This window comes from Halichoeres trimaculatus, unplaced genomic scaffold, assembly GCF_033239565.1.
Source record: "Halichoeres trimaculatus isolate MK-OKI-2021-1 unplaced genomic scaffold, fHalTri1.1 fHalTri1_scaffold_18, whole genome shotgun sequence".
NCBI lineage: Eukaryota > Metazoa > Chordata > Actinopteri > Labriformes > Labridae > Halichoeres > Halichoeres trimaculatus.
In genome coordinates, this window is record NW_027437196.1 from 265,429 (window position 1) to 293,033 (window position 27,605).

General features: G+C 49.7%; 3 protein-coding genes across 6 annotated transcripts; 1 reads left to right on the forward strand and 2 right to left on the reverse strand.

Moving 5' to 3' along the window:
* Positions 1-1,776: 1,776 nt before the first annotated feature.
* Positions 1,777-10,618, reverse strand: yme1l1a (YME1-like 1a). 2 transcript variants are annotated; one of them, XM_074693327.1, is made up of 18 exons: positions 10,112-10,618; positions 7,855-7,974; positions 6,568-6,736; positions 6,376-6,477; positions 6,191-6,297; positions 5,921-6,071; positions 5,750-5,833; positions 5,119-5,292; positions 4,893-5,045; positions 4,488-4,620; positions 4,332-4,394; positions 3,924-4,036; positions 3,660-3,815; positions 3,371-3,522; positions 3,151-3,277; positions 2,988-3,061; positions 2,599-2,685; positions 1,777-2,512 (listed from the first exon to the last, which is right to left on the reverse strand). In XM_074693327.1, exons 1-18 carry the CDS (start codon positions 10,145-10,147, stop codon positions 2,372-2,374), a joined length of 2,142 nt encoding a protein of 713 aa, XP_074549428.1. In that variant the 5' UTR covers positions 10,148-10,618; the 3' UTR covers positions 1,777-2,371. The 2 variants fall into 2 exon arrangements, with proteins under 2 accessions (XP_074549428.1, XP_074549427.1); XM_074693326.1 differs by having other exon boundaries at positions 5,726-5,833.
* A 116-nt stretch (positions 10,619-10,734) lies between these two features.
* On the forward strand, positions 10,735-16,031 carry mastl (microtubule associated serine/threonine kinase-like). Of its 2 annotated transcripts, XM_074693324.1 has the most exons (13): positions 10,735-11,073; positions 11,174-11,311; positions 11,490-11,629; positions 11,706-11,794; positions 11,883-11,989; positions 12,079-12,235; positions 12,351-12,499; positions 12,650-13,618; positions 13,708-13,849; positions 13,980-13,994; positions 14,804-14,917; positions 15,029-15,130; positions 15,247-16,031. In XM_074693324.1, the coding sequence occupies exons 1-13, from the start codon at positions 10,918-10,920 to the stop codon at positions 15,402-15,404; spliced, it is 2,436 nt and encodes an 811-aa protein (XP_074549425.1). In that variant the 5' UTR covers positions 10,735-10,917; the 3' UTR covers positions 15,405-16,031. The 2 variants fall into 2 exon arrangements, with proteins under 2 accessions (XP_074549425.1, XP_074549426.1); XM_074693325.1 differs by lacking the exon at positions 13,980-13,994 and having other exon boundaries at positions 10,736-11,073; positions 15,247-16,030.
* Positions 16,032-18,984: 2,953 nt separating this feature from the next.
* Positions 18,985-26,621, reverse strand: acbd5a (acyl-CoA binding domain containing 5a). Of its 2 annotated transcripts, XM_074694011.1 has the most exons (14): positions 26,475-26,621; positions 25,266-25,388; positions 24,861-24,981; positions 23,611-23,683; positions 23,400-23,517; positions 23,281-23,313; positions 22,031-22,240; positions 21,633-21,797; positions 21,273-21,367; positions 20,941-21,190; positions 20,621-20,823; positions 19,417-19,476; positions 19,227-19,336; positions 18,985-19,157 (listed from the first exon to the last, which is right to left on the reverse strand). In XM_074694011.1, exons 2-14 carry the CDS (start codon positions 25,366-25,368, stop codon positions 19,145-19,147), a joined length of 1,554 nt encoding a protein of 517 aa, XP_074550112.1. In that variant the 5' UTR covers positions 25,369-25,388; positions 26,475-26,621; the 3' UTR covers positions 18,985-19,144. The 2 variants fall into 2 exon arrangements, with proteins under 2 accessions (XP_074550112.1, XP_074550113.1); XM_074694012.1 differs by lacking the exon at positions 23,281-23,313.
* Positions 26,622-27,605: the final 984 nt, after the last annotated feature.

The window sequence follows — 27,605 nt, forward strand, 5'->3', positions numbered from 1 at the left end:
CTCAGGATGTGAAGGAGCTCAAAGACTAAACCACAGGACGCCCCTGGTTACGCCTCAAGGGGGCATCACTGAGCTCGTCTCCTCTCATTAATAATTAGCTTTGATTGATGACACTCTTAGTGTGTCCCATTGAGTGTACTAAGCATACTACATACTCACTGGCTTAGTGCGCACATTTTGAGGGTGTAGTGCTGTCCCAAATCGCATACTGCCGAGCGCCGTACTTACCGGGAATGATGACATGATGTCGCCCTCTTCTTCTTCTACGTCTAATTGTGACCGGCTTCCAGCGCATTTCCACCAAACACTGCCACTATATGCCAGCGAATTTTCAAAGCCTTTTCAGTAGTATATTAAACACAGCTAATAACACGATCAGCGGTGTAGAGTTTATTAACGGGGGTCAGTGCACCTGACTGAGGCGCTGTGGCAGTTAAAATACATCCACAAATTAAATGTCTGAGTGGTGCTTCTGGTCATGTATTCACTGTGCAGGGTCTAACCCGCTTGTTATTATATTTACCTGGTTCACCGGGTAATGCTAGGGCCCCAGTAACTGTTAGCCCAACGAGCTTTGGTATTCGAGATAGCTGTTAGCTCAACTAGCATTAGCACAGCCCAGTGTTTCTCAATCCTGGTCCTGGGGACCCCCTGCTCTGCTCTGATTCAAATGATCAGCTCGTTATCAGGCTCGAGCAGAGCTTGATGACACTGATCATTTGAATCAGGTGTGTTGGAGTCAGGAACATAAAAAACATGCAGGGCAGGGGGTCCTCCAGGACCAGGATTGAGAAACACTGGCATAGCCTATCAATCGCAGAACAAAACAAACAAAAACAAGTTACACCACATACACAACGTCAACAGCTGATGGTGCTTGGTGGAAACAACACGAGTAAAAAACAACATCAATAAGAAACATTTATACATGCTGCCAGAGGAGGAAATGAGTGCGTTAAGTGTCCACAGCTGCATACTCAAAATCCGGGACTATTTGAGTACATCATCCTGGTACTTTTGCATACTCATTTTTCACACACTATGCGTACTGCTTTTCATTTTGACGCAGTATACTCAAAATTTTGAGTATTTGAGTATGGAAGTATGCGATGTGGGACGCACTGAATGTCTTTAACGCGTCACGTTCAGCAGCTCGATAAGAAGCTGAAGCTGCAGCAGAGCTCGTCCTTCAGAAAGACGTCCTGGTTTTCAGACTCTGTGCTGCAGCTTTCTTTCCTCTGATGGACTGACTGAGGTGATGCTTCATGACGTCTTCACTCTCTGGACGCTGTGTGTCAGGGAGCACGGAGGTTTATCACAGTCTCCAGGCTCTGACGCGTCGCTGTGACCCTCATCCTGGAGCTGGTCGTCTGCGTGGTCTGTTCAGAATCATCCACATGTCCTCGTTCATAAAGCTCTTCTTCACCTGCTCCTCTCTGATTGGTGGAATTTAATCAGGTTAAAAAAGTTGGGACCTCTGTCTCATTCTCTACATGCTCCCACAGTCTGTTCCTAAAGTTTGTCAAATAAAACTGAAGGAAAAGGTGTTAAAGATCTGTGGATCCTGCAGCGTGTAACAGGAGACCTTGGGAGACTAAAGGTGTTGGAATCTGGTGTTTCAGGCTGTTAATGCTTCAGTGTGCTGACCTGTTACTGTCTGTGGCTGTGTGTGAGGAGCAGCTGTGTTGGTCAGAGACAGGTTTTCCTGGTTAAACACTCTTTAAATAAATAATAATAATAAAATGACAGAGAGAGAAGAGATGAATGAGTAAAAGAAACCTTTATTTGAGCTTCAGGCCTGAGTCTAATAAAGAAACCACACACTGACAGAGTCTGTACATGAACCCTCATCGATCTGCTACACATGAATTCCTCTTAAAGGGCCACACCAAGGTCAGCAACACAAACACGTCTTTGGCCACTGAAATAAATAAAAACAAACAAACAGAGCAAAGAGCAAACATCACAGACAGAGGTCACTATGAGCTGATTCACTCTGAACAGGTGAGTCACCTGCACAGGTAGCCACACGCTACATTCTGACTGAGGTCATTTAAGGTCCTACGGTGTTCACAGGTCTTTAAACCCAGACACACACACACACACACACACACACACACACACAGACACACACACACACAGAGGACCCAGGTCCTGCTGATGAAACCATGAGGATCTTATAAACCAGAGGAAACAAACTCTGCCCCCCCACAGACCAGGACCCAGAGGGAGCAGATAAAAACAGAGGAGAGGTTTAACTGGATGAACATGAGGGGGACAAAGAAATCAAGGCCTCCAAAAGGCCTGTGCACACCCGCACAGCTTTATATATTTATATATGTACACAGGTTAAAAACGTGGACTGAGGTATCTAGTGGTCCAGGGACTTTCCCTCCAGCACCATCTGGATCTCTTTGGCATCCAGGGTCTCGTATCTGAGCAGGGCATCAGCCAGCGTCTTGTGCTCCTTGCTGTAGGTCTTCAGGAGGTTTTTGGCCCGTTCATACGAGTCCTGGATTAAAGGGACAGTCAGAGACGATTCAGAGACAAACGGAGGTTTCCACAGACGCAGACGGTGAGAGCAGAGCGTTACGTTACCTTCAGTAACACTCGCACTTCCTGTTCAACAGCAGCCTGGGTCTCTGGGCTCTGCTTGGTCATATCCCCGTAGGTCATCACGCCGAGCTGCAAACACAAACACCACCTCAGGATGAAGATGCTTTGAGAGGGAACCTGTGTTTCAACCTCCCGTCGTTGTGACGTTTGAGCTGTTGATGACCCTGTTACTGTCTGAAAGTCTTTGGTTTGAGTGGATTCTGTCTGAGATGCTGCTTTAATCTGTGGCTTCATGTTTGTTTTTCTCATTTATCCTGAACGTTTTCTGCTCAGTGAACTTCCCACTCAGGATTTAACACCATTAAAGATTTAAGAGCATTACAGATAGCACACTCTGGACGGAGACGTGACCCCCTCAGACTACAGCGTACCTTATCACTCATGCCGAACCTGGTCACCATCATCTTTGCAATCTTGGTCGCTCCGTCAAAGTCACTGGAGGCTCCTGGGAGGAGCAAAGGAGAGATGGTTGTTAGGGTACGTTTGATCTGCAGTATCAGGGTCCCTCCTCCTCCTCCTCCTCCTCCTCCTCACCTGTGGTGATGTAGTCGTCTCCGAAGATGAGCTCCTCTGCGACGCGCCCGCCCATGCTGACGTCCATCTGAGCCAGCAGCTGGGATCTGGTCTCGCTCCAGCGGTCGTTTTCTGGGAGCATGGACACCTGAAGCAGCAGAGACCACAGACAGGTTAACCTTCATGACGGGGGCGTGGACACAGGACTGGTTCAGGGTCTGAGGGTCTGCGTGAGGCTCACGTGTCCCAGCGTGGGGCCTCGGGGCATGATGGTGGCCTTGTTGATGGGCATGGCATCTTTGGTGAAGTAGGCCACGATGGCGTGCCCGGACTCGTGGTAGGCTGTGATGGTCTTATTCTTCTTGTCGATCTCCACGCTCCTCCTCTCAGGGCCTGGGAAAGAAGGAGAAGGAGGCTCTCATTCACTCCTCGCAGTCTGACAGAGCGCGTCGACAGAGCGCATCGACAGAGCGCGTCCAGGTCATCTGGCTCAGGTGACCCCAGCAGGCGGGAACACTGGGAGCACTCACCCATCAGGATCTTGTCCTTAGCGAACTCCAGGTCTTTCATTGTGACCATCTCTTTCCCGTCCACGGCCGCCTTCAGGGCGGCCTGGTTCACCAGGTTCTCCAGCTCCGCCCCCGAGAAGCCCACGGTGCCCCGGGCGATGATCTCTGCTTCAACCGCTGCAAGAGACCGAGGTGAGAGTCAGAGAGACTCAGAGAGACTCAGAGACAGCAAACAGAGTCATTCTACAGGCAGAGGAAATCTGTAACAGGCTCCCTGAGACCTACCAGGGTCCACTTTGATCTTGGACAGGTACCAGTTCAGGATCTCAGTGCGTCCCTTCACGTCTGGGCGAGGGACCGTCACCTGCATGTCGAACCTCCCCGGCCTGACCAGAGCGCTGAAACCAAGAGTCTGAGTTAACACCCTTCATTTCTGTGACTTCATCTGATCAGCAGCTCCACGTGAGACCACCACAGCAGGAAGCGGTCCAGACCAGACCCTCTCTGACAGACTCTGAGGAGGAAACAGCCTGAGCCAGCAGAGCCTTCAGAGAGGACTCTGGGACTGTTCTGGTCACATGACACACATCTACACGCCATGGACCGAGCTCAGCTCAGAGGTCAGAGAGGTCAGAGGTCAGAGGGGTCAGAGGTCAGAGGTCAGGTCTGAAAATACTCAGAGAAATGACTTACTTATCCAAAGCTTCAGCAAAGTTTGTCGCCCCGATCACAATGACGCCTTCGTTTGGTTTGAACCTGTGAACAGTAACAACAGTAATGATGATGATGATGATGATGATGATGATGAAGAGTTCAGCAGTTCAATAAGTGTCACAGCAGGACTCTGACCCGTCCATCTCTGCCAGCAGCTGGTTGATGGTCTGTCTGGAGTAAGGATGCATCGGAGACTCGATCCTCTTCCCCCCAACGCTGTCCAGCTCATCGATGAAGATGACGCAGGGAGCGTTGGCTTTGGCCTCCTCTGAAGAGACAGAGACAGACAGAGACAGAGACAGACAGAGACAGACAGACACAGAGACAGACAGAGACAGACAGACACAGAGACAGAGACAGAGACAGACAGAGACAGAGAGACAGAGACAGAGACAGACAGAGACAGAGACAGAGACAGACACAGAGACAGAGACAAATGGAGACAGACAGAGACAGAGACATGGTCAGAAAGAGTCAGTGTGTGGCTGACAGGTTGGTTTCCACCTGGTGTCTCAGACCTCCTTGAATGGATGAACTCACTGAAAAGGTTTCTGATCCTGCTCGCCCCCACGCCGACAAACATCTCATCAAACTCTGACCCTGAGGCGTAGTAGAACGGCACGTCGGCCTCCCCGGCGACGGCGCGGGCTAACAGGGTCTTTCCTGTGCCCGGGGGACCGACGAGGAGGATCCCTGAGAGGACAGAGGAGCAGGTCAGTGTTTGTGGAGGGTTCAGGACGTGGAGGAGGAAAGGTTTGGGACAGACCTTTGGGCAGCTTCCCGCCCAGCACGGTGAACTTCTGAGGGTTCTTCAGAAACTCCACGACATCCTGCAGCTCGTTCTTGGCCTCCTCCACCCCTTTGACGTGCTCGAACGTCACGTTCTTCATCTGGATGGGGTCCACCGCAGAGTCCAGACCAGACGTGGTGCGAAACCTCACTGAGAAAAAGAGAAGGAAACACACGTCCTGTTTCTTCCTCATGAGACTTTCCTGCTAGCTTCATCATACACAGAGCACCAGGATTAAAGAGGTGCTCTAACTCTTCATATCTGTTACCCAGCATGCACTGCAGGCAGACAGAGCATCACTACACATCTGTACATGCAGCTGAGACTCTATGTCCACCCCACAGGAGCACTGAGGAGTCAGAAACTCTCTGAGGAGCTTTGACAGAGGACCCCCTGCCCTCACATCTGTTACAGCTGTTAGATTAACTTCCTCTGGTCAGGGGCTGGTTACCTGTTTAACCAGGTGACTAACCAGCGCTGAGCCGTGCTAACTCAGAGACAAACGCTCGGCTCTCTCTGCGGGGTGCACGTAGGTGACAGGAGGAGCTTTGTGAGCGGGGAGAGAATAAAAACGGAAACAAACCAGCGTCAGAAAAGGAGCCTTTACCGGAGAGGAAGGGGGTTCTGGACAGGCCGTAAATACCCAGGAGGAGGAGGACCAGCAGGACCAGCCTGGTTCTCCTCAGAGAGTCTGTCAGAGCAAACAGAGCAGAGACAGTTAAACCTTCAGACCTGGACCTGCTGGACTCAGCAGCCTGTCCAGGACCATGACACCTGCCTTGTGTTCTCTGGGTGTAAGCCTGAGACCTCATGAACCCCTCAGTGAAACCGGTCTTAAAGGCCTCCTGCTGGTGGTCTGGGAGGTTCTGTTGTTTCATCACCTGGTCCAGGGACTGAGCCTCTGGCCCCTTTTCCCTCTGCAGTAAGCCCTGAGGGGACAGGACAGGAGAGGGTCTGTTAAGATGGGTCCAGCACATGCAGGTCCAGGTTCTGGTTCAGAGAGCCTGAGCTTTAAACCTGCAGAGAGGGATCAGAACAAGTCTCTGACCTTCATGAAGGCCGGCGTGTACGGCTCAGACTCCACGGGCCCGTCATAGCTGGACTCTCCTCGCCTGCTCTTTCTGAGCGTCTTAAAACCCCGACTCTGGATCCAGACTGAGGAGACACCAGGAACACATGAAGACCCCAGAACACGGGTCACTGTCAGAGTGCAGGTGAAGGACTTCAGCTCACCTGGGAGGAAGTGTAGCTCTGCGCAGATGTCTGTCAGAGGTCTGTGGGACTGTCTGTGGAAAACGGGGGCGCCAAAAACTCCGACCCTCCTGTGAGAAAAGCCTGGAACAGAAACACTCACAGTCACTCCCTGTGGGTCAGGGTGTGTGTATCACATGTTAGCTTAGCATTAGCTCAGAGAGCGCTGCTCACCGTGCTTGTTGTGGAAGAAGCTGTCAGCTGAGGTGTGACTGGTCCTCCACGCAGAGGGAGCAGCAGGAGGCTCCTCTGGTCCCGGTGTGGGCAGTAACCGACTGACCAGCTCGTCCAGCTGACTGACCCTGATGTCCGACAGACCCAGGTCCCTCAGGCTCACAGTGGGCTGTGAGAGCAGAGAGGAAAGGCTGTAACACTCACTGAAGACTGTTTCTGACCTCTGCACAGGGATCTGTTGCTTCACATCGTCCTCTGATCAGTCACTTCATGCAGCCGGTGATGTCCTGTCTGAGTAGAGCAGGGGTGTTCAACCTGCGGCTCTGGAGCCTAATGCGGCTCTTTGACTGCTTTGCTCCTTGTAGCTTTAGAAAAAATATTATTTAAAAAATAATTTTGTTTTTCTTTCAGAGGGTATTGATGATTAAAGACATTGACAATAAATAAACAAACGCGTTTACATTTGGTTGAACTAAAAATGCATCAGCTATCCAAAAGAAGCTTTTATATTATTTTTGTCATTTTTGCACATTTTTGCAAGCTTTGCAATATTTTGTATTTCAATTATTTGACATTTTTTAAATTTAGTAAAAAAATAAAAATTTCAAAGATTTTGCAAATTTCATTTTTTTTTTTGAATTTCTGTAATTAAAAAAAAATATTTATATAAAATTACATTTAATTGAAAATTAAGCTTTTGAAATGGCATTGTTTAGGTTTTTAAGAAATTTTTGAAATGTTGGCAAGTTTTTAAAACTTCAAAATTTTTGCAAAAATATTTTGCTCATATTTCTTATTTTACTTATATTTATTTTTTGCACATTTCTGAAAAATGTGTCTTATTGAAATTTCATAAATTTAAAAGTTAATTAAAATTTTGACACATTTTTACATGCTTTCAATGATTTTCGTGTGGTTTTGAAAATTTATTAAAAATTCAACACTAAGTCACCACATTTACAATTTTGTAAACACAATAAACTTTTTGTTTAGTCAATCATTCATTCGATTTTTTGCTTCGTTTAGATTTACACTCTTTTTTTGTCTGAATTGTGAAGAGAGAGTATATTTTATGGCTCTTGAATGACTTTAATCCAGGTGAGCTGAGGTAAAATGGCTCTTTTGAAAATAAAGGTTGCAGACCCCTGGTGTAGAGGGTCTCATATAAACAACGTGACTAAAGTAGATGTTCAGTGGACTGAAGGTTTGGCTCAGGACATGTGTACTGATGAGCTGCAGGCCACTCTGAGCTCATAAAGAAGGAGCTGACGGTGCTGTGCAGCTCACCTCTTTCAGAAATGAGCTGTGGTCTGCAGCCGGGTCTTTGTGCAGGGTCTGGATCGACGCTGTGGCTGAGTTCTTCAGAGAGTGGAGGGCGTTGATGAGCTGGCTGAGGGGCAGGATCATCTTACAAACACACACACAAACACACAAACAGAGCAGGGTCAGACATGAAACCACCAGGGGGGTATTCCACGAAGCTGGCTAAAGAAGGCTGGGCTATCGCCGGTAAGCGTGGCTTGAATAAGCGGCCACTTTAATCTTAGCTGCAACTCGTTCCACTAACGAGGCTCAGCTGATTTTCAGAGACGCTTATTCAAGCCAGGCTGATCTAAGCTGCGGCTAAGCGCGTGTCCGCGGTAGATAAAAAGCCCCGACGTGTCGATTGTCGAAATGACCAAATCATGTCAAAACCGAGAGCGGAGATGTTTCCCTCAGCGGAGAAAACACTCCTACATGGAGTCGTATGATGACTACAAAATGAAAATCACATAAAAGGGTGACACGGTGGCAATTAATAAAGCCAGAGACGCTGCTGGTTCAAGAATGTCATGCTTATGTGTCAAATCAACACTGACTGTTTCTGCTGAGTTTGATGACCTTTTTTCTTCTCACCTTAAAGCTCCTCACTCTGCTGTGGCCCAGAGGAGATTCTTCTTCTTTATTAAATTAAAGCTGTTCATATATATAGGCCTATATACTTCATGGGGTGATGTTTCATCAAACACTGACTAAAACAGCAGAAAAAGACATGTAGATGAGATGTCTTTTTTTTTCTTATTAGAGATGATTCAGCTGTCAGATGAGATGTGTCAGTGATACAGTGCCCTATATTTAAATAAGGAAGAAGACACAAAGTTATGTCACCATGTGGAATCACCTTTACATTATCATCATGATCAGAACGGACCGCCGGTAAAGGAAGGTATTTCTATGGAAAATTGTGGCTGTTGTCACCTTTTATATCATAAGACAATTTGTGCTTTTATTCTGTTATATGTTGACTGTACTTTGAGGGTGACAGAAGAAAGAAAATCATTATTTCAAATAGTTACCACAGGTGGGATCGAACCCACGCCACAAACAAAGCATGAATCACCGTGCGTCAGTGCCCTACTCTCTAACCTCTCAGCCACCAACTTTCCTACCTTATAATTAGACAGTCTAGTATCTGACATGTCTTGACTCACGGTTATTCCAGTCTAGTATAACTGGGGCGGTTCACCTGTCAAAGGATCACGCAGGTGTCCTAAAGCGAGCTCAGGGAAGACGGAAACCTCCCGTGGAGCTGAAGGACAAAAACTCGCTTGATCTTTTTTTTCAGTATGAATACGGACCGTGAAAGCGGAGCCTCACGATCCTTCTGACTTTTTGGTTTTTAGCAGGTGTCAGAAAAGTTACCAAAAGGTCTCAGTTTATGTTTCTGAACAAGAACATCATCTATTACAGATATAGATTAATTTAATGTGACACCTGCAGTTCACAAGGCGTCTTTTAGAAGCCGGTCTGACCTTCTCTGAGACGCAGCTAAGGTAAGCCTGACGTTTAGCCTGACCGGGACCAGGCTAGTCGCACTGGCTAATTTACCATGCTTACCAAACCACGCTAGCCCTAAGCCTCGTTTGTGGAACCCAACTCTCGCTAAAGTTAGCGCGGCTAACCCAAATAAGCCAGGCTTTGAGCTAAGCCAGCTTCGTGGAATACCCCCCAGGTTACATAGATCAGCTGGATGGGTTAGCTTAAAGAGGAAACACTCAGTCTGGACTCAGGGTGTATCCTCCAATCAGAGGGGCTGTTACATCAGTGTCATTCAAGCTGAGTCCACAGACACAAACAGACACTGAGCGCTTTGTCCCCACACGTCAGGTGTGAGTGGGTTACGTAACCTGTGCTCTGTGAGCCCCTGGCTTCACTCTGAACCCCTCTTTAATGTAAAATATGAGCTGTTAGTTCAGGTTAAAGTGCAGGTTAAGGCGCTCAGAGCTCCTCGTGGCTCGGAAACAGCTTACTAAGACAACGTGACGTCAGCACGGGCTCATTATGGGATAGCTGCCATTCTCATGCTAACATTAGCCGAGCTGTCATCGGCGACCGTTAGAAGAGACGTGACTCAGATTAACCAGAGGAGACGTTAATGAATATATATTATTATATCATGTGTTCCTGCTGATGACAGCGTGAGGTGTGTCACTGAAGGACAGAGGAGTCAGCACAGGAGCTCACACCTCCCGGCTACATGAATAAAAGCTATCAGTCGGCTTACCTGCTGGGGCTGAAAGGAGGCTGACAGCGAGAACATTTTGACGGATGATTCTTTAAAATGATCCCAAACCGGAGGGTGAGAGTGTGAGGAGAGACTCCTCTGGCTAACTCCGCTGGTCTAACCCTCCCCGGAGCTCCGTCCTCTTGTTTTCACTCTTACACAACTTTCAGCAGCTTAGCTAACAGCAGCAAATGGACTCTGCTGAGGTCAAATGGACTACAAAATGACGTCAGGGCAGCGTGCTTTGGAACGCTGCGTCAGCTCGTTACGTCAGCTCTGAGCACAGTGTTAGCTAATTTTGAGTAGAGTAAAAGTTAATCAAATAAAATATTTAGAAAAACTCTCTGCTGTGTTTTATTTGTGTTTTGGTTAATTAAGATGATTTTGGGTAAAGCTGAGGCAGCTCTGGTCGTATATCTCTGGATTTTCCAAACTGCCTGAGCAAAAGTAGATTCGCGGTATCGTGATAATCATTTTCCTGGCGTTGAATTTTGATAATAGCTACATATCCTAACTTATATAAGCCTTAACTAGTTATTTCTTCGTTATTGAAAATAATAACGAAGTGTTTGGCGCTTTTCATTCAGGCGCTTCCCGCCTCAGGACCCCGCCAAAGATCCGCAGAATTCAAATTTTCAAAACAAACTCGGAGCTGTTTGTTTTTCTGACAGGAGACTGAGAACTCTGGGTTTATTATTCGACATGTAACTGACCCATGGACTCGATTTAATAACTGTAGACCTGTAGACCTGTACCCCGGGCTGGTATAGACACAGACCAGGTCCTCAGGGAGAACTCGTACTAACATGGATTCAGATGAAAAACCCGATTCCAGGTCTGTGGAAGTCCCTAAAGCTCCGTCAATCGAGGATTTCCTCATCCTGAAGCCCATCAGCCGAGGGGCTTTCGGGAAGGTGTACCTCGCCCGGAAGAAGTGCAATGCGCGGTTATACGCCATTAAGGTCAGTGTTTTTATCTGTTTCACCGCTTTGAGCGATAAACTGAGACTATAACGGCTCTCAGTGACACCATAACTAACCATGAGGCTGTGTCTGTGTGTAGGTGATGAGGAAAGCAGACATGGTGGATAAAAACATGACCGGGCAGATGAAAGCAGAGAGAGATGCTCTGGCTCTGAGTAAAAGTCCCTTCGTGGTTCACCTCTTCTACTCTCTGCAGACTGCCTCAAAGATCTACCTGGTAACTCCCAGAGAAGCCTGAAGGTTTACACATTCTGCTGTGGTCATGATTAACCTGCTGTGGTCATGATTAACCTGCTGTGGTCACGATTAACCTGCTGTGGTCATGATTAACCTGCTGTGGTCATGATTAACCTGCTGTGGTCATGATTAACCTGCTGTGGTCATGTGGCCTACAGGTGATGGAGTATCTGATTGGTGGAGATGTCAAATCTCTGCTCCACATCTACGGATATTTCGACCAGGACATGTCTGTCAAATACATTTCAGAAGTGGCTCTGGCTTTGGATTACCTCCACCGTCACGGTATAATCCACAGGTACGGAGCGTCCTCTATCACACAGAGACATGTCTGTGAGTGTGTGCTCCTCTTTACTGCAGTTATTGTTTTTCAGGGACCTGAAGCCGGACAACATGCTGATTTCCAACGAAGGGCACATCAAACTGACAGACTTCGGCCTCTCTAAGGTCAAACTGGACAGAGGTATGAACCCTCAGCTCTAGGCTCTAACAGGAAGTCATGATGGGCTCTTTAAATGACCTTTACTTCCTGTCTCTGTGCCGTCTGTCAGAGCTCAGTCTGATGGACATCCTCACCACGCCGTCGCTGATCAAACCTAAAAAAGACTACTCCCGTACCCCGGGGCAGGTCCTGTCCCTGATCAGCTCCCTGGGGTTTGTAAGTAGACGTTGATTACTCCATCATTACAAACACCAGGTGTCTGATAGAGAGGTGACTCACAGTCTATTTGACCTGGATCTACACAGAATTCCCCTGCAGGAGAAGGCCGGCGTCACTGCAGCGCCTCTGCTGCGTCCAGCCCCATGTCCTGCAGCAAACTCAGACCCAAGAACAACTCCCTGGGCTCTCCCTGTGTGAAGAAGGAGCAGCTCTCCTCCCCCACTCGCTTTCCATGGCAGAGAGGTTAGTCAGCGTGACCCCGACGTGCTCCTGGCTCCTTGATTCAACACACGTTTGAGTCTGTTCCTGCTCAAACCTGCGTCTGATACTCTCTGTTTATTTGTTCGTTTATTTCTAGGGCTGAAGAAAACGGTGTTCAGTCCTCATAACCTGGCCATAAACCTGACTCCCTCACTGATGAAGACGAGGAGGAGGTTTGAGACGATGAGCGCGGGCAGCACCACGGACACTGAAGGAGGAGTCAGTCCTCTGTGGGAGAGTGAGGAGGTCTGTGACTTTTAATCTCCTCAACTTTGAGTTTTATGTTTTAGTACGAGCGGTCTGGACTGATTAGCATACACGCCTTGAACAGTTTCTCCTTCAGTTTGTTTTTCCCTCCTCACAGCGAGAGCTCACATGATTCTCTTTTCTTTTCAGAAGGAAAACGAGCAGCGGGACCAGCAGCGCTCTGAGGCTAAAGACGCAGCACAAACCAAACGTGGCGTGGGTGTGTCGGGGAGGTCTGACCCTGGTCGTCTGTCCGGGAAGAGGCCTCGTGGCTCGGCAGCGCCCCCGGTGAAGAGAACTTTCTCTGACGTTGAAAAGAGTCCGGAGCAGATCCACTCTAAGAAGACGAACTCGCGCTATAAGAGATGTTTTGAGATTCCCGAGGACGCTGCGAGGTTCCACACGGGCCTGACGGGGACGTTTTCCACGTTTCAGATCGGAGACTTTGTAGCTCTCTCTGAGGCGGTGGGAATGGCCGAGGGCGGGGCTCCGAAGCGCTCCAGCCCCATCGCCGTGGCTAAAAGTCTGTTCTGTGAACTGGAGGAGCCGCAGGATGACGTGTTTGAAGACGGAGCCAAAGATTTGTCCAGCTCCAGCTTCACGTCGCCGCTGGCAGGGAGCGAGGACGTTTGCAGGAGCCTGAGCCTGGACTCTGACGGCTCCATGCACGAAACGTCTCCAACGCAGAGTCACGCGTCTGCAAAACCAGAGACGAGTCCGGCTTCTTCTCAGGAGCAAGAGGAGCAGAAAGACTCCTCCATCTCTGAATCCCCCCCACAGACTGCACCTGCCGTCACCATGGAAACGCCCAAACTCTGCAGCTTTGGTCTGAGAGAAGGATCTCAGGTAGGGGGGTCTCAGAGAGGAGGGTCTCGGTGCTCCTTCCCTCCCCAGCTCCCTGATCTGAGCGCCGTCACGCCGTCCCCCTCCTTCCTCAAACCGCGAAACGTGGTGGCGTTCCGCAGCTACTGCAGCTCCATCAACCGCTCCAACGTGTCGCGGCTCAGCATGGTGTCTGTGGACGCCATGGACGTGTCCACAGCGGGGTCCTGCCTCGCGGGGTCAGGCACGGAGACCCCGGTGCAGAAAAGGCCCAGCTCCAGCAGCTCTCTGTTCCAGGTGAGACTCTCAAACCTCTGACAGAACGCCACGGCGCTGGAGAGGAGACGTGTTTCAGTGATTTTCCTTTTCTCCTCCTCTCCCATCAGACCCCACAGCCCATGTCCACCTCCCACACCCCCTACAGGACGCCAAAGAGCGTCAGACGAGGCGCCGTGCCCGTTGAAGGAGCGCCTATCCTGGGGACTCCTGATTATCTGGCTCCAGAGCTCCTGTTGGGGAAACCCCACGGTAAGAAAGGACGCTCAGTCCCTCAGTCTCTGAACCACAGACCTGGTCTGATGTTGCTCTGTGGACTCTGTGGACTCTGTGGACTCTGTGGACTCTGGGTCTCAGTGACACTGTTCTCTTTGAGTTTCAGGAGGTTTTCAGTGCGGTAAGTTTGTGATATCATTGTTTGGAGCGAGCATGCATGAGCACCCAGCTTGCTGACTGGCTGCAGGAAATAAACCCGTCCTCCTGTCCCCCTCTCCCTGCTGGTTCTGGTTCTGGTTCTGGTCTGTGGATTATGTGTGGGCCTCATCAGAGGGAGCAGGGCAGCGTGTTTCATGTGTGATTACAGAGAGAGCAGGATCATCACACTAAACCCACACTGCTGATGGAGATCAGGCACCTGAGGGGGCGGAGAGGAGTCTGTCTGCTCCAACCGTCTGACGTCCTGACCTGGACTTAGACCTTAGATCTAATCTGAAACACCTACTAAAACCTTAGCTGAGTCTTGAATTGTCCAGCCAGCGTCAGGCCCTGAGCAGTGTGTGGTCCGTGGTGTGTTGGTGATAAACGGTCGGGGGGGGCTGAGCGCCGTGCTTCCTGTCGGGCTCAGACCTCTGCAGTCTGACCCCTGCTGTGAGGATTCATGAACAGTTTCTCTGCGTCATGAACGAGTCTGAGAGTCAGGAACAGTTTTAACCCTTTAATAACGCCCTCATGTGATGATGACAGACTGTCCTGATGTCCAGCTCCTCTCAGTCACTTCCTGTCCCACTCCAAGGCGTGTGACGTATGTGACGTGTGTGACATATGTGACGTGTGTGATGTTTGTGATGTTTGTGGGTTTGATTCCCTGCCCTGGTCTAACAGCTGCTTCAGCCACTGCAGATTAGCGCTGCTCTCACTCTAACAGGATCTCAGTTAGTCCAGGTCCTGGTCTGTCCCAACCCTGACTCTGTCTCTGCTCCTGTGCAGACTACATGGTGGACTGGTGGGCGCTGGGTGTGTGTCTCTTTGAGTTCCTCACAGGTGTCCCTCCCTTCAACGACGAGACGCCTCAGCTCGTCTTCCAGAACATTCTCAACAGAGGTGGGTTTGATCTTCACAGTGATCTTAGAGCCTGGGTTACCCAGCATGCAATGCAGGTCGATGATCTGATGGTGTGGGCTTCACCTTCCTCCCCATCTGTCCCTGCTGCAGATATCCCCTGGCCTGAGGAGGAGGAGGAGCTCTCTGTGAGCGCAAGGAACGCCATCGACATCCTGCTGACCATGGACATGAGCAAACGGGCCGGACTCAGAGGTCAGAGCGTAAACTTTATTTATCTGAGTCAAAGCAAGTCCCTGTCGGTCTGGGGTTTGAGACCTGTTGTCTGTACCCTGATGTGGAGCTGATTTTCTGTGACTCTCTTCCCTCAGAGCTGAAGACCCACCCCCTGTTTGAAGGCCTGGACTGGGACAACCTGCAGAACCAGACCATGTCGTTCATTCCTCAGCCCGAGGACGAAACCGACACATCGTACTTTGATGCCAGAAACAACGCTCAGCACATCGCCGTGTCGGGCTTCAGCCTGTAACAGGAACTGTCTGTCTGTAGCAGGAACCATTAGTCTGTACCAGGAACCGTCAGCCTGTAGCAGGAACCATCAGCCTGTACCAGGAACCGTCAGCCTGTAGCAGGAACCATTAGCCTGTACCAGGAACTGTCAGGATGCTGGATGGAAACATAGTCAGTCTCAGTTATGGTTGTTCTTGTAATTTTAAAATCATTTGACCTTTAGTGCAATAAGAAATCCTTCACACTGTAACGGTTCAGACCAGCTTCAGACCAGCTTCAGACCAGCTTCAGACCAGCTTCAGATCAGCTTCAGACCAGCTTCAGACCAGCTTCAGATCAGCGTGTCTCTGTGCCGTCAGCAGTGACTTCCTGTCTGTGGGTCCCTCACAGAGATATGACCCCTGTGGGGACCTGTAGAGTGTGTTTTAAGTGTAAACCTTGTTAATAATGTTCTTGTTTTTAGACGTGTGTTGGTGCTCTGATTCTTCCAGGTTTTAAGTTGTTTAATCTCAGAGTTGTTCTCCTGTTTCTCTGTTTTACATCGTTCTGTGTTTCTGTTTGTGCAGTTTCATGTTGTTCACTCAAAGAAAAAACGCTAATACAAATAAAACTGGTTTGTAACCCCATGTTTGTGCTTTTGTCTCCTGAGTTCAGGGAAGTGATCCATGTTCAGGGTTTATGTGTTAGCACCTGCTGAGCTTCAGAGCCAGTGGAGTTTATACTGTAACTGCAGGATAATAAAGTTTATAAGGTTTATAAGACAAATAAAGACAGATGTTAGGGCTCAGGATGGACCCAAAACCAGAGTCTGGAGCAGGTGTTGATGCTCAGCATGGTTGTGGCTGCCTGTTGCAGCAGCTCTTGCTCCTTTGTCTGACTGTGAATTTATTCGTCATCTTTGTATTTGGAGTGGATCATCACTTTGTTTGGCTCATTTGTTGGTCATGGACACCAAACTTTTTGTGTCTTCAGTGATATTTTTACTACTTTTCTCCTGTGTTTGTCTGGAGATCCTACATGTAACCATGGCTGCATTGTTTACATGCGAAATCAGCTGTTGGCAGCATATAGCATGTCAATGCTAACTGGTGCTAGGCCAGATGTTTCCCACAAGGTGAGGAGAAGGAGGTGAGGACGACGTGCTGGTTCTCAGGTGTGAGCTAAGAAGTGACGACATGGACCTGTCCTTCCATCCATCGTTATTGGGAACGTAAGATCTATCTCCAATAAGATGGACGAGCTAGCTGTGCTAACCCAGCAACAGAGGGAACACCAGAGGGCAGAGTAGCATCATGCTATTCACAGACATGGCTAACAGAGCTAACAGCAGACACCAAGGCCACATGTGAAGAGCTTCACCTGCTGTGAGCAGACAGGATCCAGGAGACAGAGACTGAACAGACTGCTGAAGAAGCTCAGTCCTGGACCCTGTGGAGGTGGAGGCTGGCTGACTGGACAATGATGGACAAGCTGTCAGCATCAATTTTATTACGGAGCTTTTTACACTTTCTATACACTTTATTACTTTGGTTTTCTTGATTGCTGCTGTGACTCCTCCTGAATTTATCCTCAGGGATAAATAAAGTGTTTTCTATTCTATTTAATCTGGACACAGACTAAATGAGACAAAGCTTTGCCTCTGCAGAGATCTGCCTGATCCAGACCATTTCTCTGCTCCCTGAAGGTTTTACCAGGAGCTCAGACCCTCAGACCCTCAGACCCTCAGACCCTCAGACCCTCAGACACACAAACACAGAAACTCGTAGAGTTGGGTTTGAGTAGAAAGTTTGTCTTTATTCAAACGTAGAGGCTCTGTAGGATTAGTGCAGAAGCAAACGTTGTAAATATGGTACAGATTTCTACAACAGGAGCTTAAAATAGTGCATGTTAATCTGAACTGTACATCTAAAGGTTCGCTGAGAGACGCTCAGCGCTCTGCAAACAGCTCATCACACCGAGCGTCTGCAACGACCGCCACACAGACTCCATCCAACATAGATTCACACGCTACACTGAGACGACGGGAACGGGACGATCCACCAAGCTGACCCAGGATCCGTCAGCTCAGCAGGGTTACAGTCCGCTTGGTCCAGAAGTGACCCTGTTCTGCTACAGTAATGTAAAATCATAATGCCTCCTCAGTCCACTGCTCCTCAGTCCACTGCTCCTCAGGGCGCTCTCAGGGCACTCTCAGGACGCTCTCAGGACGCTCTCAGGGCGCTCTCAGGGCGCTCTCAGGACGCTCTCAGGGCGCTCTCAGGGCGCTCTCAGGACGCTCTCAGGGCGCTCTCAGGACGCTCTCAGGACGCTCTCAGGGCGCTCTCAGGACGCTCTCAGGGCGCTCTCAGGGCGCTCTCAGGGCGCTCTCAGGGCGCTCTCAGGACGCTCTCAGGGCGCTCTCAGGGCGCTCTCAGGACGCTCTCAGGGCGCTCTCAGGGCGCTCTCAGGGCACTCTCAGGACGCTCTCAGGGCGCTCTCAGGGCGCTCTCAGGACGCTCTCAGGGCGCTCTCAGGGCGCTCTCAGGGCGCTCTCAGGGCGCTCTCAGGGCGCTCTCAGGGCGCTCTCAGGACGCTCTCAGGGCGCTCTCAGGGCACTCTCAGGACGCTCTCAGGGCGCTCTCAGGACGCTCTCAGGACGCTCTCAGGACGCTCTCAGGGCGCTCTCAGGACGCTCTCAGGGCGCTCTCAGGACGCTCTCAGGGCACTCTCAGGACGCTCTCAGGGCGCTCTCAGGACGCTCTCAGGGCGCTCTCAGGACGCTCTCAGGACGCTCTCAGGGCGCTCTCAGGGCGCTCTCAGGGCGCTCTCAGGACGCTCTCAGGGCGCTCTCAGGACGCTCTCAGGGCGCTCTCAGGGCGCTCTCAGGACGCTCTCAGGGCGCTCTCAGGACGCTCAGGCACTTCTTCTACACGGAAACACGACATCCACACACATGAAGCGTGATGTTTAACATGAGGTTGAACGATAATGGTGATGTCAGACGTCAGGGTTGGCGTCAGGCGTTGCGGGCTGAGCAGGACCCTGGAGGTGGCGCGTGGACCGACGTGACGGATCAGAACATGGTTTGGATTCACACGCAGCTCGTTACAGCCCTCATCTGTTTCTAGAAGCAATAAATATTAACTTATCTGATTAATCTCAACACATCCACAAATATTACATTCATCATCTTTGATCTACAGTCATTACTCTTCATCATAGCAGCATCACTGGGCGACTAACGTCAACGAAAACGCCTCCACGCCACGGGCGGCGAGGAGCCGGGTTAGACACGCTTCTGGGCTCTTTATGTGCAACAAAGGCGACGGTACGGGAAAGACTGAGGAGCTACTGTGATTGGTTTATAAACACGCCACTCATGACCTCCTCCTCCTCCTCCTCCTCCTCCTCCTCACAAAGCAGAGGAAACCTTCCTGTGAGGTCAGGGTTTCACCTTCTACAGGCCGCAGCTCTACATTCATAGTTCTACCACAGGACCACACCCCGGAGAGAGACCTCCTCCTCTCCTCCATCACCCCTCTCTTCCTCTCTTCCTCCTCCTCCTCCTCTCCTCCTCTCCTCCTCCTCTCCTCCTCTCCTCCTCTCCTCCTCTCCTCCTCCTCTCCTCCTCTCCTCCTCATAGTGCAAAAAGCAGGTCTGGGCTGTGGTTGAAGCAGAGGGTGGGGGTCGGGGGTCGGGGGTCACAGCTGTTAGCAGCCCAGCAGAAGGTGTTGAGACTCCTGGTCCTCCTGGTCCTCCTGGTGCTCCTGGTGAGGAGCTTCAGACGATCCTCCTGTTGGAGGAGCAGAGCTGTCAGGGTGAAACTTACACCGCGCTGACGTGGACAGAGATGGAGACAAACCTCCTCCTCCTCTGCAGGTAGAGACGGATCAGCCACTGGACCACGAAGGGCCAGACCACGGCGAAGACCAGACCGGCAGGAGAGATGTCCAGAGGCCACCAGGAGGGTTTCTGAGGGACCAGAGAGAGGCTGATGAGTCCTCAAAGCTGAGACCTGAGACTTCCTGGAGTCTAACTCTGACTGTGCTCACCTGTCTCCTCTTCAGGGGCGGGGCAGGAGCGTAGACCGGGGACAGGGTCAGGGACCTGGCCTGTGGAGGATCAGGGAGGAAGAAAGGAGTCAGTGAATGTTGTTAGAGCAGAGTCCGCTGATGGATCCTGGTCCAGACGTGGACTCTGCTCACAGGATGTTTGTCAGAGAGACAAAGTCCAAACCTCTTATCAGACCACAAACACAGACTGAGCCGCCCCCCCTCACAGACCACGACCCACCTGGCCCTGCTCTCTGGACCAGGTCTCACTGATTCACACCATGACATCCAACCTGCTCCTGTCCCTGTCCCTGTCCCTGTAGACCTGATCCCAGACCCTCAGAGACTCAGAGAGGACATGAAGCCGCTCCGTCAGAGAGCCCCGTCACAGACTCTTCACGGTCTCAGCAGATTAATCTGCAAACAGCAAACACTGAGCCATGATCTGTGCTCATGTCTGCTCCCTTAAGAAGCAGATACAGGAGACCTCCGTGGATCAGGACTCAGTCCTCACCACAGGATCAGATCAGATCCACGTCAGTCAGAGTTCTCAGGAGTCTGACTTCAGACACAGATGCTTCAAAGGTTTTAACGTCCTCAGTTTCCTCAGAGCGGAAACCAAAGACTTCTCTGACGCTTTGTCTCAAATATCAGAGAAAAGTCTGAGACGTCAGAAACCAGGACCAGAAACGGTCTGAGGGTCCGGTCTGAGGGTCCGGTCTGAGGGTCCGGTCTCAGGAATGACAGAGCAGCAGATCCTCAGTGAACCACAGGAGACTCAGACTCTGTCACCTCTCAGGTCAGATCTGCCCACCCACACCCCCCCTGGTCCAGTCCTGGTCCAGTCCTGGTCCAGTCCTGGACACTGGACATGTGGTCAGACAAAGCGAGCCAGTCCAGTCTGTGACAGAGAGTCTGGTCCATGTGGTTCACTGAGGCCCTGAGCGTACCTGTCCCTCCAGGTGGACCTGCTAACCCTCATCAATCAGCTGTTCCTCAGCTCGCCGTCTGTGACCCGAGCGTGTCAGGGACTGGACGGGCTGGTTGACTCAGCCTGAGGACTGATCTGGTTCTGCCTGTAAGCGGTCTCTGAGGCGGACTCTGAGGCGGTCTCTGAGGCGGACTCTGAGGCGGACTCTGAGGCGGTCTCTGAGGTGTTCTCTGAGGCGGACTCTGAGGCGGACTCTGAGGGAACAGGTCTGACCTGGCTGGCCGTCAGAGCCTCCAGGGTGTGCAGCCTCTCCAGGACGCTCTGCATGTCCTCCTGCAGACGAGCCAGCGCCACCACGATCTGCTCGTTCAGGTTCCCACCGGGCGTGGCCGCTCCACCCCGACGACTCCCGTCCCCGTCATCGCCGCCGTACACGGGCTGCAGGGCGCCAGAACCAGGGCCCGGAGACCTGGAGCCTTCAGGAGGACAGGAAGTGTGAGTTACTCGGGTCCAGAGACCGACGGTTCACATCAACCCTCTGCAGACCGACTCAGCTGAGGACCTAAGAGAAAACAGGCGGCCTGGATCCTCACCCCGTCCTTTCCGGACCACAGGTCTGTCCGTCCCTCCTGCGTTCAGCCTGGTCCTCTGAGAAACCATCCCCCCTTTGTCTCCGTCCTCTCCCCCACACCTGATGACCTGAGGAGGATCCTGGACCTCCTCCTGGACCTCCTCCTGGACCTCCTCCTGGAGGTCAGGGCCTGCCTCGGGCTCCTCTACAGGCAGCAGGACCTGGTTCTCGTCCTGGTCCAGCTCGTCCAGACTCCGGTTGTGTTCTGAGTTCTGCAGAGGAGGAGGAGAACGTGAGGGTGAGGGTGAGGTCAGACCCAGCAGGACCAGGTCTATCTGGGACATGTGGACTCACCTCCTCCTGACCGAACTGGTCCACAGAGTCACAGTAGACCTCACTGTCAGAGTCACTGCCCAGGTGGGCCGGACCGGACATGTCCAGACCAGGATCTGAGAGAGACAGGAACAAAACCAGATCAGGACTTCCTCACAAAACTGGATCAAATCATGCTGCTGAAAGAGGGGAAGGAAGGAAGGAAGGAAGTAAGGAAGGAAGGAAGGAAGGAAGGAAAGAAGGAAGGAGGCACAAAGGAAGGAAGGAACAAAGGAAGGAAGGAAGGAACAAAGGAAGGAACAAAGGAAGGAACAAAGGAAGGAACAAAGGAAGGAACAAAGGAAGGAGGAAGTGTGGAGGAAGAACCAGGGCTCTGTGTACCCGTGCTGTGCCCGTTGAGGACCGGCTGGTCCTCCTGGCCCCCCTCAGGGCTCAGCGTGGTCCTGCAGTGGGTCCCGTTGGTCAGGTGTGACCCCCCGTTCAGCACCGACCCGTTGCTCAGAGGAGCTTTCAGCCTCCTGGACGCAGATTTCTTTGATTTCTTCTCTGAAAGGAATCAATCAGAGAAATGAATCAGCTGTTTTCTCTTCTGTCAGATTTTACTTTGACTCCATTTCTTTCTTTTCATTTCCTGCTCTCTACTTTCTCTTTGTTTCTGTTCGTTTGTAACTTTAGGGCAGCTCATGCTCTCACGGCTCAATCTGGGTCACAGATCTATAAAACCTGCAGGGGGAGGATCAGGACCTGTTTCTGGACCTTCAGGCTGATTCTTTCGTTACCTTTTCTGATCTCCCTGATGACCTCTTCTTCCTCCTCCTCCTCCTCTTCCTCCTCCTCCTCTTCTGGGGCCTCTTCCTCAGACGTCTCCCTCACGTCTCTGGGTGTGGCTCTGGGGGGTCGGCTCTGCAGGGTGCCGTTCAGCTCCATGGTCCTGATGATGCTCTTTGTGACGCTCTTTGAAGGCACGGCGTTCAGCATGGCTCCGAACCCTGAGGGACGCAGCGACGAGAGAGAAGACACTTCAGCTTTCCTACAGACACCAAGGACGCCTGAAGGACTCAAACCAGACAAGACCCAAAGGTTTCTGTCAGGCTGAGGGACTCTACAAGACCAGGAACTGATTCACTTCACAGGGACAAGCTTCTGGTTTCTAGTCTCAGTTTCTCTGCAGCAGGCAACACGTCTGCTCTGATGTCACTGAAACCTGATCCAAGCTGAGCTTCATCTACAGCCTGAGAGAGTCTGACACTCCCAGAGTGATCTGACTACAGCACCAGACAGGAACTAACAGGGTCAAAGACAGAAACAGGGTCAAAGACACAAACAGGGTCAAAGACTGAAACAGGGTCAAAGACAGAAACAGGGTCACAGCCAGAAACAGGGTCACAGACAGAAACAGGGTCACAGCCAGAAACAGGGTCAAAGACAGAAACAGGGTCAAAGACAGAAACAGGGTCAAAGACAGAAACAGGGTCACAGACTGAAACAGGGTCAGAGACTGTAACAGGGTCACAGACAGAAACAGGGTCACAGCCAGAAACAGGGTCACAGACACAAACAGGGTCACAGACACAAACAGGGTTACAGACACAAACAGGGTCACAGAAACAAACAGGGTCACAGACACAAACAGGGTCACAGACACAAACAGGGTCACAGAAACAAACAGGGTCACAGACAGGGTCACAGACACAAACAGGGTCACAGGAACAAACAGGGTCACAGAGAGGGTCACAGACACAAACAGTGTCACAGACAGAGTCACAGACAGAAACATGGTCACAGATGGAAACAGGGTCACAGACAGAAACAGGGTCACACACAGAAACAGGGTCACAGACAGAAAAATGGTCACAGAGAGGGTCACAGACACAGAGAGGGTCACAGACACAGAGAGGGTCACAGACACAGAGAGGGTCACAGACACAGAGAGGGTCACAGACACAGAGAGGGTCACAGACACAAACAGGGTCACAGAGAGGGTCACAGACACAGAGAGGGTCACAGACACAGACTGTGGGGTACTTGCCTTCCAGCTGCCTAGCAAACTTTGTCAGGCGTGCTGGGCGTCAGACAGGAAGCAGATCAGAGGTTAGGCTCTGTGTGCTGTTTTAACATCACTGTCATTACCTGGACAGGTAAACTCACCTGTGCTCAGGTCAGCGATCTCTGAGATCTTCTTCTTCTCCTCGATCAGCTCGTAGAACGGGCCCAGCACGCGCAGCAGCTCCTCCACCTCGTCTGTCATGGGCATCCCCTCCAGGATCTGAAGGCAGGGACACAGAGACGTCAGGTTAATCTGCTCCTGAGTCACAGATTAATCATAGACCTGAGATTACACAGGGACCAGGAAACGCACCAGCTTCATCTCTTCAACGTACGCCGTCATCGCTTCTTCCTTTGGCATCTCCCCCAGCGAGTTCCACGCATCCCTGAGACGGTAAACCGTTCAAAAGTAGGAGAATACCTCAGGGTTAGAGGAGTTCACCATCAGTCACTGAGACAGACATCCTGCCCTGCTTTCTCAACTTCCTGTCAGCTGGATTAACGACATCCATGAGGTCTCATGGTGTCAGCTTCAGCTCTGAGAGCAGACGCTCAGTCAGAGCTGAAGATAAACTCAACACCTCCTGAGCGTGTGTGAAGTCTCCCTCTGACCTTTGGTTAATGTAAGTTTAAAGGAAGAATCAAAGTTTTTCACTGATCGAGGAGATCCCCAACAACCTGCCTCCATCACCACCACCAGAAATAAAATCAGAGCAGTTTCACTTTCATCAGGCTGGTTTAAAACATCTGTGCAGGTTTCAGACTGAGTCAACATCACGGTTTAATCAGGGTCAGAGGTTTCTGTGTGTGTCTGTGTGTGTCTGTGTGTGTGTGTGTGTGTGTGTGTGTGTGTGTGTGTGTGTGTGTGTGTGTGTGTGTGTGTGTGTGTGTGTGTGTGTGTGTGTGTGTGTGTGTGTGTGTGTGTGTGTGTGTGTGTGTGTGTGCTGTGGGTCAAACGTTGATCAGTAACCAGAGCTCGCTGTGATCTGCTCCTTTTATGACAGCTGTGCTGCTTTATTCTCTGTCCTCAGACCACAGACGAGCTGTTCACCTCTCTGCAGCTCAGTGGGTTAGAGGCTACATTCCTGCAGAGGCCGGCTCACACACACACACACGGACACACACACAGACACACACACACAGCTCACTCACACACACACACACACACACACACACAGCTCACACAGAGGACAGTTCCTTCTGAAGTGTTTTTGGGTCAAAGTGGGTGGAAACACAGATGTTGTGCAATACACAGAAATCACTTTTTGGTTTTTAAAAGCAGAGGCTGCTTTTGCAACATCCCATGATTCAACCTGTTTGACCCGTGTTTGACCTGTTTGACCTGTTTGACCTGTGTTTGTGACCCGTGTTTGTGACCCGTGTTTGTGACCCGTGTTTGTGACCCGTGTTTGTGACCCGTGTTTGTGACCCGTGTTTGTGACCCGTGTTTGTGACGTGGTGGACCCACAGAGGAACCAAAGGAAAACAGCTGATCAGGTTTCCTGCTAACTTCTGGTTGAAGCAGTGAACAGTGGGTGTCAGTGTGCGTCTGTGGGTCAGTACCATTTGGCTTTTCCCACTGCGTCCCAGAACCCCGGCCGGGCGATGTTGCACGCTCCCACCGTGGCCTGTTTGTAGAAACTGTAGAACCTCAGCATCATGTCGTTGGAGGGCTGAAAGGGACCTGAGAGAGGGGACATTAACGTGGTTATTAACCTGGAGCAGATTGTTGAACACATACCTGAGGCTCTGAGAAATGTGGGGACAGTGCTTTATGTCACAGGCTGCAGGCAGGGAGCTGCTCTGTGCACAGCTGCTAAAGTGGATTAAGTCCTTTAAACCTCACAGGATCCTGGTCCGACCAAGCTGTTCCTGCACCTGCCGTAAGCCTGACCCCTCTGTGATCGGCCCCTCTCTCAGGTGGGTAAACCTGAGGCCTGAGCAGGCTGCACCTGTGTCTCCACTCACCGTCCGGGGGGAGACTCTTGATCACTTTGACGGCAGCATCGAACCTCAGCTGGATCAGACGCTTCTCCTCCTCCTCCACAGGGACGCTCTGGACCTCCATCATGTCTCACTGACACCATCAACCTGCAGAATATAAACTCCTTTAGGATATGAACACAGCACCAACAGAGTAATGACACCTTTAGAGTTTAAATAACACCAACAGATATATATCTAATAATCTTTGGGAGTTAAACACCTTAAGGATGAACACCTACAGAATATAAACACAGCACAAACAGAGTAATATCACCTTTACTGTGGGATATAAACAACACAAACAGAATATAAACATATGAATAATGTATACAACACCTATAGAATATAAACACCACCTTTAAAATATAAACAGCTATACTATTACATATGAACAACAGAATCTCAGCAAAACCTGTAGACTACAGACACCTTTAGGATATCAACACTAACAGACCATAAACACATGTACAATACTAACAACACCTTTACAATATAAACATTAACAAAATATGACTGAAACACCCACAGAATATAAACTCCTATACTATGAGTACATAACAACACCTATAGACTATAAACACCAACAAAAACAATATGAACACCTACACAATAAAACCAACAACAGAATATAAACACATAGAGAATACTAAACACATCCATAAAATATAAACAACACCACAACTACAAAAAACATCTTCAGAATATAAACAGAACACCTACATCACATTAACACCTGTATATATATATAAACACACCTGTATGATATAAACAGACTGTAAACACGGCTATAGAAAACTGAACTGAAACAACCTGTGACACAGACTGTCAGTGTGTGTTTGTCTTTACTCCATGAATCTCTCACAGATCATTAAACCCTGTAAACCCTGCTAACAGAAGCTAACAGAGGCTAACAGAGGCTAACAGAGGCTAACAGAGGCTAACTGAAGCTAACTGAGGCTAACTGAGGCTAACAGAGGCTAATAGAAGCAAACAGAAGCTAACTGAAGCTAACAGAGGCTAACTGAGCTGTAAGTTAGTGTATCTCCTGTCAGTGTGAACGCCAGGACCAGACTGAGTCGCTTCAGTATCTCGAACACATTAGCTAATGTTCGGCCCAGCTCTAAACGAACCGAGCCTTGTGTCAGAAACCCGCACTGGTCGATGTCGGAGCTGTGAGGAGCTGTTACTCACCGTTAAAGCCTCCGAACCGAACCCGGACCCTATCTGCTCGACAGACCCGTCCTCAGCTCTACACCAGACGCCATAAACAGTGCGATAAAGACGAGCCGCACTGAATCATGGGAGCTGTAGTGTTCTGCTGGGTCGACATACATTTCCTACAAGTTCCAGAATCCCCTGCGGTTTAACAGTTAGAAACTACAAGTACCAGAGAGCGTACGTCACGATCCAGTCAGGATCTGTTTTGACCGTTGGGACCGTGATAAGGAGAGAGAGGAGAGAGAAGAAGAGCTCCCACTCCGTCCACTTTTCCACGACCCAGCCCAGCCCAGCACTTCCGGGTACACCATCACCGGAACAGAGAGGTCAGAGCCCACATTTACTGCGTTTATGATAATCATCAAACTACGCTGATTACAGGGACCAGGTAGTAAAAACAAATATGACTAAACCCCTCAGAAAGACAGTTAGCACGAACTTACAGGAACAAACAAGATTAAAACATTTAAAAAACATTTATTGAAATACGTATCTTTGATTTTTTAACAGGTGATGCAACATTATAATCTTTGTTATGTTAGGAAAACCTGTTTCAACAATGTTTTTTTCATTACTACCAACTGATATTGAGGAGCTGCAGGTCTGTCTGAATATAACGGCCCTTAACCAGGGGTCTGTAACCTTTACTTTCAAAAGAGCCATTTTTCCTCCGCTCACCTGGATTAAAGTCATTCAGGAGACACAAAATCTAATTTATCTTCACATGAAGACAAAAAGAGTATATAAAGGTTAATAATCATCTAAACGAGACGTTTTTGTGTTCATAAATTTGTACATGTGATTTCTTAGTTTTTTTTATTTTTATTAATTAATTTATTTAATTTTTTGATTTAATTTTAATAAATTTGTAAATTTAATAAAAGAAAAAGAAATTTGTAGTGTCACAGATTTTATAAATTTAGCAAAATTAGGAAATTGGAAAAAAGATAAAAAATTTGCAAAATAAAACATGAATTTAAAAAATGTGCAAAATTTCAAAGAAATTGATGAAATGTCATAAATTTACGGAAAAAATCCTAAATAATGCAATTTGAAAATTTTGCTTGATTTCCAAAAATTGTAAAAACTTTCTAAACTTGCAAA